This window comes from Dermacentor andersoni, chromosome 3, assembly GCF_023375885.2.
Source record: "Dermacentor andersoni chromosome 3, qqDerAnde1_hic_scaffold, whole genome shotgun sequence".
In the NCBI taxonomy this organism is placed as follows: domain Eukaryota; kingdom Metazoa; phylum Arthropoda; class Arachnida; order Ixodida; family Ixodidae; genus Dermacentor; species Dermacentor andersoni.
Window position 1 is genome coordinate 147,660,336 of NC_092816.1, and position 14,033 is coordinate 147,674,368.

The 14,033-nt window shown below is 46.7% G+C and overlaps 1 protein-coding gene across 5 annotated transcripts in view; it reads right to left on the reverse strand.

Moving 5' to 3' along the window:
• Positions 1–1,372: 1,372 nt before the first annotated feature.
• The window catches only part of LOC126524658 (uncharacterized), a 30,523-nt gene continuing 17,862 nt past the window's right edge, over positions 1,373–14,033 (reverse strand). For 4 of the 5 annotated variants that reach the window (XM_072287336.1, XM_050172962.3, XM_055067417.2 and 1 more), the window contains 3 exons: positions 13,768–13,885; positions 13,381–13,446; positions 1,373–5,412 (listed from right to left, as the gene is read on the reverse strand). In XM_072287336.1, the coding sequence (XP_072143437.1) occupies positions 5,110–5,412; positions 13,381–13,446; positions 13,768–13,885 (487 nt within the window). In that variant the 3' untranslated portion in view covers positions 1,373–5,109. The remainder of the gene's footprint in view (positions 5,413–13,380; positions 13,447–13,767; positions 13,886–14,033) is intronic. The other variant, XM_055067418.2, reaches the window with a different exon arrangement.

The window sequence follows — 14,033 nt, forward strand, 5'->3', positions numbered from 1 at the left end:
CTCATATCTTGGCAGCGAAGGTGATGTGCCAGACCATGTTTATCTTCCAAAAGAGCCAAACACCGAACTTGGATTAAGAACATTTAATGAATCACAATGGCCAAAACGTGATTACCTTGCTGTCCATAACATCACACAGACGTACTGACCCTTGCATTACGATGAAACTTTTTCTGCTAATGAACCTAATACCGCAAAATCAAACAGTTATTCAGGAATACCTTGCCAATTTAACCCAATTCAGTTTCTATCTTCAGTGCCCCTTTAAAATATTACACGAAAGATACACTTCTCTCCATCTACAAAATCTGAAACTAGGGCATTTAAGCGGTGTAGAATTTTGTTGCAGTTTCCCTTGCAGGATCCATGCCCCACCCCAACCGGAAAAGAGAATGAGAGCTTTATTGTTACCCTCCGATCACCCTCCACTCTACTGAGTGTAGGCTTCTCAGAATTAGGCAGTAGGGCATGATGGGCAAACGTTCCTCCGTCCTCTGCAAGATGCAGCCGCCCCTCAATTCGTTGACACAAACCTTAGCCTTCGTTGCAAGTACATGGAGTAGGCAAGACGAAGAACAGTCTAATGGACTACTCAAAATGATAGCCATCGCAAACTTATAGGCCCAGGTAAATGGTGTGGAAAGCTAAAGATTACACGTTCACATACAAGAAAGACCAGCAGCAATGAGAAAGTAAATCGGCGCCCATGAATTGTCAGCAACAATAACAGATGCACATTTAACAGGACAGAGCAAAGATCCCTGGGACTGAAATTCTAAAGTCAGGGCTCCCCAAAAGATACAGGAACTGTCAAGTCCAGGCAGTGTCCTTGAAAGGGGGCAATCCAGTGAAGTGATGACTGGTTACTTGGCGTTTTTTTACTCATGGTGCATACACACTTATATGGAGAACTGGAAAAAAAAAAAAAAAGAGTACAGAACTGAAAAAAAGATTTGGTCCAGACTAAAAAAATGCAAGAGCGTAGCAGGGGGCGGCAGAAAGTTAGGTGGGCGGATGAGATTCAGAAGTTTGCAGGGACAACATGGCCACAATTAGTACATGACCAGGGTAGTTGGAGAAGTATGGGAGAGGCCTTTGCCCTGCAGTGGGCGTAACCAGGCTGGTGATGATGGTGAAAAAAGCAACGGAAGCTGTTTGATAACAAAGAATTCAGTACAAGCTCCACCTACAAAACTGCACTGCACCTACTTTGAGCAGTCTTATCCGCGGGGAGAGGTCTTCATCCTGCTGTGGCAATAAAATAGGCTGATGATGATAATGATCCATGCCCCACCCCTTTCCTCTATACTAATTAAATGGACAAGTGTGTAACGTGCCTGAGCACTTTATACCACACAAGTTAGACACAGAATAAACAGCAAAACTTTATTGCGCCTGTTTATAGGAGCTCAAAAAAATGAGCACACAGCTCATGAGGCATGTGCACACAATGTTGTATATTTACAGCTGAAAATATGACATTCCATTTACATGACAAATGCGGCACATTTGTATGGTGCACAACATATGAAACTTCAACAGCCTTCCCTAAAAACTAACATGTGGCAGCACTGTTGAATTTGTGTGCAAAGTAAACCTTTGAAAATTCACACTTGTTAAAAAAAGTACATCTATTTTTACATGCTCAGAAACGAACGTTCATTTCACTTCTTTGAAAAAGTCGGAGTGCTTCGCTAGTATAGTAGTTAACCCTTTGACCTGCTACAACAGCTGTGTTCGACAAAGCACACAGGCCCAAGACTTCCTGTTTGCACCGTAAAAGCTTGAGGCCCATGCCACATTAAGGGGGGGGGGGGGACCGGTTGTTCGGGATCGAGAATCGGCCTAAATTCGAACTTTCAATTTTTGTTTTCCGCATTCCTGACCCGTTTGCATCTCCGAAATTTGGTTAAACATACCGCACATTTCTTCAGTTATCGTGACCTAAAGATGCGAGTCCGCAAGCGTTGCCCTTTAAATTGGGGGCCCTGCGAATACATGCGCTGAATGCCATCCCAGCAACTTTCCCTTTGATGCCCCAGACAGTCTCGAGGGCATCAGAAGCCTGCACACCACACTTTAACAGGCCTCTCACCAAGTTTCGGCATTGCATACAGACAAGCGCAGTGTGTAAACATAAGCTGATGACTGCAGCTACAAAGTATCGCCGTGTAATGGCAAGAGAACAGCCGACATTTCGAACTAAAGCTGTGAATCCTTTCTTTTGGAGTCCCACTTCCTGCCGGAGTTAAATCAAGGTCGCACACACATGAACGCCTCTACATCAGACGCACTGCCTGCAACGTGACCGATTAACTTATTTAATGGAATCTAGGCCGGTACTTTTGTTCTTCAAGTAATCATATACCATGCTCTAGGGTCGGCTTAGATTTGAGGATATTAAAAAAACACGCCAGTTTTTAGTTCAACATGATAAATGGATGAATGGATGCTCCGAGTGTCCCCTTTGGAACAGGGCAGTGGATTGCACCATCAAGCACTTGCTATTATATTGCCTTATGTCCTACCTATGGTAAAACACACACACACACGAATTCTCATAACGAAACTTTCTGAACCCCTGCTGCGAATTTAGTTTTTGTACACCTGCATTGTTTGTAGTTTCCCTACTTTTCTTTCACCAATCTTCTACCTCTTCTCTACCTTCTAATCTCTACTGCGGACATGTTTAAACCAAGGGCTTCAAGGAGGCCAGAGGTGCCCAAACCGACCGCTGGGAAAATATCTTCACATTCTAATAAAACATGCTTCATAGCTTCCCTAGCCTTACCGCAGCAAGCACATGCGTCTTCCTTCTTATATCTCACTTTACAAGTGTGTGTTCCGAGGCATCCTGATCTCGTTTCGAAAAGTAATGAGCTTCCGTTTGAGTTACCATAAATTGTATTTTTCCTGAAATATGCTGCATATCTAGTGCCATCTAGAAAAGTCAGTAATGCAACTGCTACTAGCCACGCCAATAGCAAACTGAAGTACAAAAGCGACGTCGCCGTTCTGGCCTGTGTCACATCAGCATGCGGCGTGGCATTATCGTAGTGGCACCAAACAGGCGATGCAACTATAGTGCCGCTTTCAAATGAAATGTTGTGCTATCCGCAGATGCATTGTCAAACATTTAAGTCAGGTGGGACTTCAGTATCGATGAGAAAGAAATCCATTGTTGGAGGGGGCAATGGGAGACACTTTTCGTGAGCCACAACGAGGTGACGGCGATAAGGAAGATAGCGATGAGGCTAGCAGCGATGCCTTAGAGAGAGCTCCGCATGTGCATATTGAATAAATGTTCTCAGTTTGCGAATGCTGTTCTCACTTTTTTTGTTCGGCCTACGTTCCGGCTTCAGGGGTTGGCTTAGAATTGGGGCCGATCCAGGTTTGATTAAATACGGTATGTGGCTTGGGTGCACAACATCAACTCGAAAAGTGCTGCAAAGCAAAACGGGGGGGAAGCCGCGATGTAAATGGGGCGCAGTCCCTCCCTCTCATTCTTTGCCAAGGCAGGAAATGAGCAAGGAGGATGGTAAACAGGAAGAGGTGCAAATTTCTGCAACCTTTTAGAATGCATGGCTCAGCGACTTGGCAAAGTAATGTTGCTTGCAATGCTACTCGAGGCCAAGGGAGAGTGGGCCTACGTTTGCAGTGAATTTGGCCTCCTGCCCACACGGCAATGCGACATTTCAATTTCTCGTTTAATAATGCACCCAACTGAAACATTACTGCAGTAAAATGTCCCCCTGACGGCACCTTGAGACTTCCAGTGTATAACGGAACTTTCACGCGAGCTCTGGTCAGGGGCCCTTTGAAAAATACTTGATAACTGTCATTTGTGGAGAAGTGAAACTTCTCTCAACGACTCTGCTAATGCTGGCAAAGTCAATAAGTATGTACAATAGTTAGCCATGTGGTTACTAAAGTGTTTCTGATCAATTGCTTCGTCTTACTTTTATGCGAGACACTGATGCTTACAATTTCAAAACGAGCCGCAAAATTTTTTTTTTAGTTTATAGAAACAATCTACGATAGCAACAGTTCAGATTCCCGTCATGATTTTAAGGGAATAGACACGAGGCATCTTTCAGGACTTTATATACTATTCCAGTGCCACCAAATTTTGCACCAAGGAAGTAGTCCTCATTTTTAATTGAAGGCAGCTGCTGACGAACAAATGGTGAAGCTTCTTTGGTCAAATCTCTCAAACATCAGTGAAAAATGTCACATGTGACTGTACAGACATGAAACAGTGCCACAGCAGTATACAAGCAAGACTCCCTAAGCCAAATCTACCAACAGTGTAGCTTGCTTAATATGCCTCAAAGACCATTGGCTTGTCTAACTCTTGACACACACACAAAATGAGACACTTCAGTGGGCAACAGTCGTGCAGTGTTATGCAGCTTCAGCATAAAGTGAGGCACAGTGGGGCCCCCATGAAAAGATGCACCTCACTGCATGCCAAGCTAGCATCTCGCACAGCCTGCTGTGCCAAAGCCAAGTGTCGGGGAGCTCTGCAGCAACAGAATCTTGATGGACTTCAACATGCCCCACTGATCATGAGATGCTGCTTCCTCCAGTGCCACCCACCCAAATCTGTAAGGCAGAGCAGAGCGCTTTGCCACGTGCCGAACAAAGCCACGGCTACTCTCTTGTAACCTGCAGAGATATCCGTCGGCAGTGGCACCAGTCATGCAGACATCAAGCTTACTGAAAGTCACTCCGCTTACTGCGACAGCTGAGGCCTACTCTCTTGCCAAGAAAAAACGCTGTCTGTATATGTACACGTAACACAGTTGATCCACAGCTTCAATTTCTCCCGTCATGCAGGTTAGTGTGATCACGTGCTCTCTGCCGAGAGCCCACCCTCTTCGAGAGTCTGTCGGTAGCCCATGCAGCCCATTCCTAGCAAGCGTTTGCCTACTGTTCAGGGTTGGTCGGCTCAAAGGTGGGTTACGGGGTGTCGGCAAGTGATGTTTCAACAAAAAGTCACCTCAGAGGGTGCACTGCACAGAACGACGCAAACATCCCACCAAAAAAAATACAGCTCCTCAAAATGTCTATGTACAAAGCCGGTCATCCATCCAGGGCCTTCACTGTTCACTTATTGTTTAGGTTGGTCTGCTGAAAGAAGGCTGCCATCTGTGAGCTGTAGCCAAGCCCGACACCACGGTGCGTGTGTGTGGAGACGCGCGCTGCTTCGTACTGCTGGTCCAGGTCATGGAACAGCTTCTCCTGCTGCTTCAGCAGGGGGTTGACTGCAGGGTCTGGCTTATCAGTGGGCGGCGGCGGTTCGCCACGGATGCCCATGAGCTTGCGGAACTTGGCAGTCATCTTGCCGTCGTCGTCCTGGGCAAAGGTCATCTTCTCCCACACCTTGGCACATGTTGAGTTGGGCTGTGGCTGAAATAAGCACATAAGAGGCACAATCAATCATAGTTCAGACTGCAGGTCCGCATTATTTGTGGAACATGGAGTGGCACAATGTCGACTAATACCATACTGTTTTTAGTGCTACACACAGTCATTGGCCTATTTAAAGGGACAGTAAAGGTTCATATTAAGTCAACGTGGACTGTTGAAATACCATCCCAGAAACCTCGAAATGCTTGTTTCGTGCGAAGAAAAGACTTATTTTAAAAGAAAATGCGTTCTGAAGCGTCCGCATACCTCTAGCGCAGTACAAATCACCCGCCCTCTGATCGAGGAGTATTGACGTCATGGTCTCATAGTGACGTTGCGCCGTCGGTGAGTAAAACGGTTCCCGCAGACGGCGCTACAGCTTTTCTGCACAAAACACAAACGCGCGGCCAGAAAGAGCCAAGACAGAGCCGACAGCAGCGCGAAAGCGGAACTATGGTGGCTAGCGGAAGGGAAAGCGCACAATGATAAGCTGGTTCTTTATTTTATGACGCCAACTTCGACGCTCGTTGCAATGGATGACCCTGACAACGACACATTAGCTCGCGATGCTGGGCTCGAGTTCAGCGATTTAAGCACTGATGAAAGTGACCTGCTTTTGAGGGCTCGCGCTGCTGGCGTCGTTGCGTACTACTACGACGACGGCCTGCTTTGAAAGGCACTTCACGCAATTTCAGTAAGTCGGTGTTGAACTCTTAATCCTTTGGACGAAAGTGCAGCGAGCAGACTACGTGATTTTTCGGCTCTTTGCCAGCGTGCTGTGGCAGAGGTACGGCACTTAACCACTTCGAACGAAGAGGTTCACTCGTTGGCACACAGTGATTCACCGCTGCAACTGCCCTTGGCCCAGTTCCACAGACCGTTCGTTCGCGCATCCCACGACATCACATAGATGGCATTCTCCCTGCTTGTTCCAAATGCAAGTTTTGCAAGCCAGCAGGACAACCGCAGCACGACGCGATAAAGAAACAACTGAAACTCCAAAGCGCGCGCGGCGCACAGTCGAGCGCGCAGAGTCGTGCAAATGAAACCTTTCGATCACCCATACTACTCAAGGGTAACGTCAAAATGTTATTTTTTTCTTAGAATCGAATAGAAGCAGACAAGTACCATTTTCTTCCGTCTTATAATCTAGTGAAATTATCTTTTTAATACGAGTAGTTGAGTATACTGACATAAATTATGATGAGGAGTGCTTTCGTCATCGGGCTAGTACCAGAATGTTGCTGGGGGGTCTCAAATCGTGTCATGCATTTACCTCAATTTCTGGGTTACTAAAGCTCTGTTCGCGATTATATTGATGCCTTAGACGTTCTAGAGCATTGCTTTATCACTTTAACTTGACTTTCTGGTAACCTTTAGTGTCCCTTTACCAGATTCTAGAACACAGATCTCTTTCCTTTTTTTCAAAAGACGTGGTTCCGTAAATTACCGGCAAACAGGGTGTCTACCAAGTTGACATTTTCAAGTTTCCGAGTTTTCCCCGAGTGCCTTTGCAAAATTGCCAGAGTGACACAGAACTGTTTTATGTTAGGATTGGCTGATACCATGTCGCTCGATGCTGTCACTCTCTAGTAAGCATGTTAAAAACTAAAAACTAACTAATCCAGTTTGAATAGAAAGGAGTAGCCTTCATTTTATTCAATATAGAAAACTGAGGGGAGGGGTTAGTAAAATGCACAGCGAACAAACTATCTTCGAATAAAAAATGGTAAAGCCCATTGCAAATTGAGTCGAACATTTTCAAATATGAATAAATAGAGCAAATGAGCTATTTCTATCAACGGATAGCAAGCTCATTGGTATCAGGCCCAAACTTTGTCACGAGTGAGATTCTCTCAGGAGCTGCAAAGTCAACCCTCAACTGTCCCGACATCCTCTCCTGCACACAATGCCGGTGTTGCGTGTCACTCATTTAAAGAGCTTATTTTGTTTTGGATGAGGGCCACCTGCATCTCGACGTCAGCCAACACTTATTTTTGAGCTCAAGCTCCTAAGAAGTGGCGGCATGCTTCCTTTCCTGTGCATTCCTCAAAGCATCGGTCCTTTGTGTTCTCGTCCTCGTTCTGTCGCGTGTTCGCCCTACGGACCATTTGAAGCCTCCTCTTGGTCAGTGAGTTGTACGGTCAACATCCGATTTTTCGGACTCCCACAGGAGCCATGAAAACGTAAAAAAAAATGAATGAATGTCTTTTGCTGCCCCTTAAGGGCTCAAATTGCCACAGGTACGTCTGACAAACCACTGAAGGCCTGCCAGTACACTTATTACACATATGAACGCTCATACTACAACAGAATATGGCGGGTGCATGTGTGCATAATTAGGGAATACATACTGTGTCCCATAACAATTGCCCCTTCCCATGCATGTTAAACTTCACCGCAATACTTCATGTATGCTTCACCGCGTAACATCGCTGTGCTGAAGCGAAGCTGGCTTTTGCAACCGGCATTATCCAATGCATCAGGCTTTCTAAGCTTCGAAGCCAATCGTGAGGATTACAGAGGCAGAGTCAGTGCCATTGCTGACAGCGGTGAATTCTTTCAATGAAAAGCACAGCCAACGGTTCTTTAAGAAGCTTTATAGCAAACGTCGAAGCAGCTAGGCCTAGCGCTACTGCAGCGGTGGCTACGGCTGCCAGCGGATCTGCAAAGCAAGATAATCAAAATAGCGGGGCTGGCTTTGGCTAATGCTGTTTCAGACCTGCGGTCGCAGCAAAAAGTCCACCGAAGGGAAAATCAGTTGTCGCCTGTACACTGGCAACTCCACCGGCCAATGACACAGTGTCGAAGACAATTCGTCCTGATTCCTCTCTTTTACTCGAGCCAGCCTTTCGTTCCCTTTTAATAAAATGACAGCTAATTATCCCTGATAGAAGCACAATTTCTCAGTTTTCCCTGTTGGTATACACCCTGCACATTACAATTACAGTCGCCGACCGTTTATTCGGACCTCACGGGGACTGCGAAAATGTCCGAATAAACAGGTGTCCGAAAAAACAGATTAAGAAAAAAAATTAAATCCTTTATTTCCACGCACTTATTCGGGCTCGGCAGTAGGCTTGGAAGAAATCGTGAATGCCCCGTTGCACGCTGTTCCGTTTACGCGCAATCAGATAAGCCTGAATCTCGGAGAGGGTCGTACGGTCACTATTAGCGGCTGAAAGCACAGTCACTGCTTGTACAGGCTCCGCATGCGACGGCAGCGTAGCACATGGTGCGTCATCTTCCGACTCGGAGTCGTCGTCCGACGGTGCAGCAGAAACCTGATGAATGATCTCGCCGTCGTCGAGTTCTGCGCATGTCAGCACCTATGAAACTGTCAAATGAGACGGTGTCCGGAATCGCAATGCAACCACTGCGCAGGTCTCGGCAGAACATTTTCCGCGTCAGTAGGGAGCACATCGGAAGGCGACAAGTCTTAGGCCTCCCGGCACCCGCTTGCCGGCATTCCCCAGCGCAGTCTGCGCGGGCACTGTCGGCGCCATTAAACCCTTGACGCGATGTTTACGTATGCCGCGTTGGTTCACCGAAACCTCGACACAGCACACAAAGCAAACACCACCGTGCCGACACCAGTCGCACAAACGAAAAACGCGGCCTGCTCGCAGCATCTTGCGCGAAGAAACAAATCAGCTGCTGGATTGTCTTGATATGGCTTACTAAGCTGAAACCGGAACTGCTGCAGAGCCACTATCTAACCAGGCAGAAACGATGATGAGCGGGGATTTCCAGTAGGGCCACTTCGTGGGGCAGCAAGGAAGCTCCGTGCAAAACAAAAATGGCGCTCAGCAAGTCGAACCATGCACCGATCAGAGTCGGTGCATGGTGCTCTCGACCGAGTTGGCTCAAGGAGTGTCCGAAAAATCAGACGAGAGGTTGCAAGGTGTCCGAACTTTCGGCAGTTGTTATACATTATGGTCTATGGGAAGAATGGCGGTGCCGCGAGGCTGACCGAATAATCGGGCATGTCCGAATTTTCGGAGTCCGGAAAATCGGTCGGCGACTGTACACATAAAAGCAGAACAGCGTTCAGGATGTTGGCAACAGCCTACGATTGCTACTATTGGAGCCTGCGAACGCCACTCACCAGAAGACCGTGCCGGAACAACTTTTAATTTATACATTACGACAGCTATATGTCGCCATCATTACAAAAGCTAATTCAAAACGAGCTATTTAAAAGCTAAGCCAGCAGCAACGAAGTCATGCTGTATGTTTATGGCATTCTGCAGACTTGCATATGCCCCAAGACAAACTAGTAGGTGCTACAGTGAAATCTCGATACAGTCTACAACGGACCCACGTACGACAAACTTTCGAATATAATGAACCTTATTTCAACCTTAGTTTCCTCTACCTATATTATTAATGCAACGAAGTTCGCTTTTAACAGACCACACTACAACAAACTATCGGCTACAGCGGACGAAATTAGCGACATTTTTGTAAAAATCGGACGTATAAACTTTACTTTTGATGTGTCGACACAGGCCGACATCTGACTTGCGAGGGTCAGCCGATGACTGGGGATAAATATAGCACGCATACAAGGAAGGAAGGCGGGGCAGAAATGCACAGTCTTTCTCTGTGCGCGAGGCACGAGGGGGGGTGGGTGGGGGGCAAGGTGGAAGAGGGGTTTTTATTCTGGCAGCGGCTGCTTCCGACGTGGCCGCCGTATCTTGAAAGCTATCTGTGAGGTGGACAGAGTGCGCGCACAGGGGCCTTGTTTTCAAAGTGATCTGCGATCTGGACAAAGTGTGCCCTGTGCTGGCAGCTTCGTATTCGCTGTGCTTTCGATGTTTAGTTCGCGTTGAGGCGAGCGAGAGAGAACATGAAAGTCGATTTGCTCACTGATGCTGCACTTATCTTGCTTAATTTGCTATCGTAATCGATGCTTCGCCTTTCAAGCGAAACTGACTTTATTTTGGGTGTTAGTCACTCACTCTTCACAATAAAGTTCAGACATTGCGAATAAAGTTTTGGAAGCGAGGCGTTTCGAATAAAACTGCCATATTTTGTTGGATTATCAGGGTTCGTTGTATTGAGAGCCGACTGTATAACAGGTCTCGCGGGACCACGGAAAATAACTCATTTCGAAATGTTTTTTCAGAAACACGCAAACTGGCAGTCAAAACTGAAGAAAAGAGAGGAGCTACCTACACCTGAAAGACGCAAATCCACAAATGCATTTAAGCCGATGACAAGGATTCTACAGGGTAGGAGTGAGAACGCACGTTCACAGGGAGTCATCTCCGCCTGGCCGCACGCACAGCTCGCGCAGACCTTGGATCTGTTAACACTGTTAAGCAAGTGCGCGTCCATCTGTATTTCCACGCACTGTACTGACAATGGGTGTCTTCTGCTACCTGTGGGCTGCCAGTGTGCGCAGCCGGACGTTTTTCTCGGGTGGCTTTGTGCCCTGCACAGCACCACTTCAGTGAGATTACGCATGCCACATGGCAACAAAGCGATCATGACGTTGCGACTTTCGAGTGTGCGCTGACTGTCACACGCGAACCATGCGGCGGTGTTTCTCCAGAGCGTGGCGGCTCTTCCCATCACCACCATGCTTGTACATAGAGCCTGCTGCTGCCTTAACACATTGTGTGGCATCCGAAATCTTGATTATCATTGTGCATTGGTGCTAGGGTAAGTGGCAATGCCACTTACAGATAAAAAAAAATCAGGTGCCTCAAAAACAGGTCGGCTTTGGTAAGAGAATACACATGTTGAGGCATGCGTAAGCAAATACTTGTTTTGCTAGAACCGACACTGCGTCGGATCCCACATTTTTTTTATTTCGTGTGTAGCAGTAAAATACTCCTCTGAATTAAAGCAGACCAACCAGATTTTACATTCACTTCATTATACAGTGAGACCTCGTTACCATGAACACGACATTAACAAGCTTTTCAGATTGGCAAACTTTCCATAAATCAGGGTGTCTACCAAGTTGGCATTTCCAAATTCCCTGAGTTTTCCAGGTTTTCCCCGAGTGCCTCTGCAATATTCCCTGAGTGACACAGAGCTTTGTTTTATGTCAAGACGGGCTCCCTACATCATGTCACCTAATGGTGTCACTCTCTAGTAAGCATGTTAAAAAATTAAAACAAAACAATTATAGTAAGGGGTAGTGTTTATTTTATTCAAAAAGAAAACAGAAGGGAGGGGTTATGTAGAATGCACAGCGAATAAGATATCTTCGAAAGAAATAGTAAAGCCCATTGCAAATCAAGTCAAACATTTTCAAATATGAATAAGAAAGAGGTGCATACAGAATATTTTCGAATATGAGCTATTTCTATCAACTGATAGCAAGCTAATTGGTTTGAGGCCCGAACTTTATCACAAGTGAGATTCTCTCACAATAGCTGCCAAGTCAACCTCAACTGTCCTGACATACTCTCAGCTCACGCACAACGCCTCAGTGTTGCGTTTTAATGTTCTAAAGAGTTTCTTTTTTTTTTGCTTGGATGAGGGGCACCTACATCTTGGCGTCAGCCAAAACTTTGCTTTTAGAGTGCAAGCCCCTTCAAAAAAGCGGCAACATGCTTCCTTTCCCGTTCATTTCTCAATGTCTACGTCCTTTGTCTTCTTGTTCCCCTTCAGCTGTGCATTCGCCGCATGACTATTTGAAGCATCCTCTTGGACAGTTGTACAGTCAGCGTCCGATTTTTCGGACTCCCTACGGGCCGTGAAAGCATCCGAAAAAATGAATGCATGTCTTTTACAGCCCTTAAGGGCTCAAATCGCCACAGACACGTCCGAAAAACCTCTGAAGGCCTGCCAGTACACATATTAGGCATATCAGTACTCGTACTGTGACGGGAGCGTGCACGCGTGCATAATTAAGGAATACACACTGTCCCGCGAAAGTTGCTCCTTCCCGCACTTGTTATGCTTCACAGCGTAACACTGCTGCGTTGAGGCAAAGCTGACTTTCGGGAACCGGCAGTGGCAAATCGGTCGGCGAAGGGTTATTGTGTCCGGAATTTCAGACGTTCTTATACATTGACCCTATGGGGTGCGTAGTGATGCCGCGAAGCTGTCTGTCCGGAAAGTCGCTTGTTGACTGTACTCTGGCAACTCCAGCCAACGACGTGGCGTCAAAGACAATTTGTTACAATTCCTCTGTTACTTGAGCCACCATTACCACGACTTTCGTTTCCTTTCAAAATTGCAGCTAATGTTCCCTGATAGAAGCACAAATTTCCTGAGTTTTCTCCGAGTTCTTCCAGTCTACTCAAGATCCCTGAGAATTCCCGGTTGTCCCGGTTTGTAGAATCCCTGAGAAATGCTCTGGCGACTGCTTATAGTTGCACAACGCGAAAATATTTCAGTACTACGTAATTCAGAATACTAATCTAATCAGAACAACAATCGTTATTCAGTTTTTCCATGTCATGCTAACAACGCCTCAGCAGCACAATATTGAAAAATCTGGGGATTCTTAGCTTTTCATGTCTCCTGCATGGCAGCCAGAACAGTAGTCTAGCTGACGACAAGGCACAGAAAGCGAATGCCGTGGTGCATACGTTCGGAAGACCCGAGATGCGGCACCGAATGCAAAGCGCAGGAGGGGACTTTTCTTGAATTGCAGAGGTGACAACAAATCAGGCTTTGTATTCTTTTTCTTCATCTAGCAGCAAAGGTGCATCTCTATTCTTTTGCCACCGATTTCTGCACATGCCTCTTTCTCTCGTGCTTCTTTCGGCGGCCATACCAGCTACAAGCACGGAGAAGTTTAACCTCCGTGCTCGCGGGGATGCCACACGATCGCACTTTCCAGATGGTGTTGTTTACACACGCATATGCTTCTAGAATACTTCAGGCGTTCGCCTCGAGTGAGACAGTTGCGGTGTTTAAAGCAAAGAATGTGAAAAAAAAAAAAAAAAAAAGAACTTCGCTTTCGAGAAGACGTGGAGCTTCCTCTGATGGTTTTCTTACCTCAGCGTCTCTGTTGCAAGCGCCACTCTTACTAGATGGTGCTTTGCTGATGCGTCCTGGTGGAATCTATGGAATATAGGAACAGAGGGGGCCAAGAGCCAACAGCGACATTTTTGCAGCTAGCTCATACCGTGACAACTGATGGGTTGATGGGAGGCACGGTTAATTTCGAGGCTTTCACTATAATGACCTCTCAGAATAATAAACAATTTGCTGTGGTCCCCTGGAGTTCGTGACATCCCGAGATTTCACTGTGTCAAGGTTTGACTGCCGACGATTAACAGTACCCTTGGTCTACAATTTTCTACTCTAATGCTCCCTGTGGAGGATCAAATATGCCGCCCGTACACGTATCAGGCAGACACGTCACTGTACGCCCGTGCTCACCTTTGGCGCTTCAGTTTCGGCAGCCACTTCTTCCTGCTGGGGCTTCTTCCACAGGAGCTTGCGCTTTTGCATCTGCTCTGTGTACTTGACGGCATTCACGGCTGTTGGGTTGTAGTAACTGCACAGAGACAAAACATACGCGGCCTCAGACACGAATGCCCCGTAGCCGTACTAGTAGCACAACACTCGCGATGGCAGCCAAGGAAGCTGATGATCGTGGGTCGCAAATTTGAACGTTCCAGCTATTGGGCCCGGCTGCTCGCCAC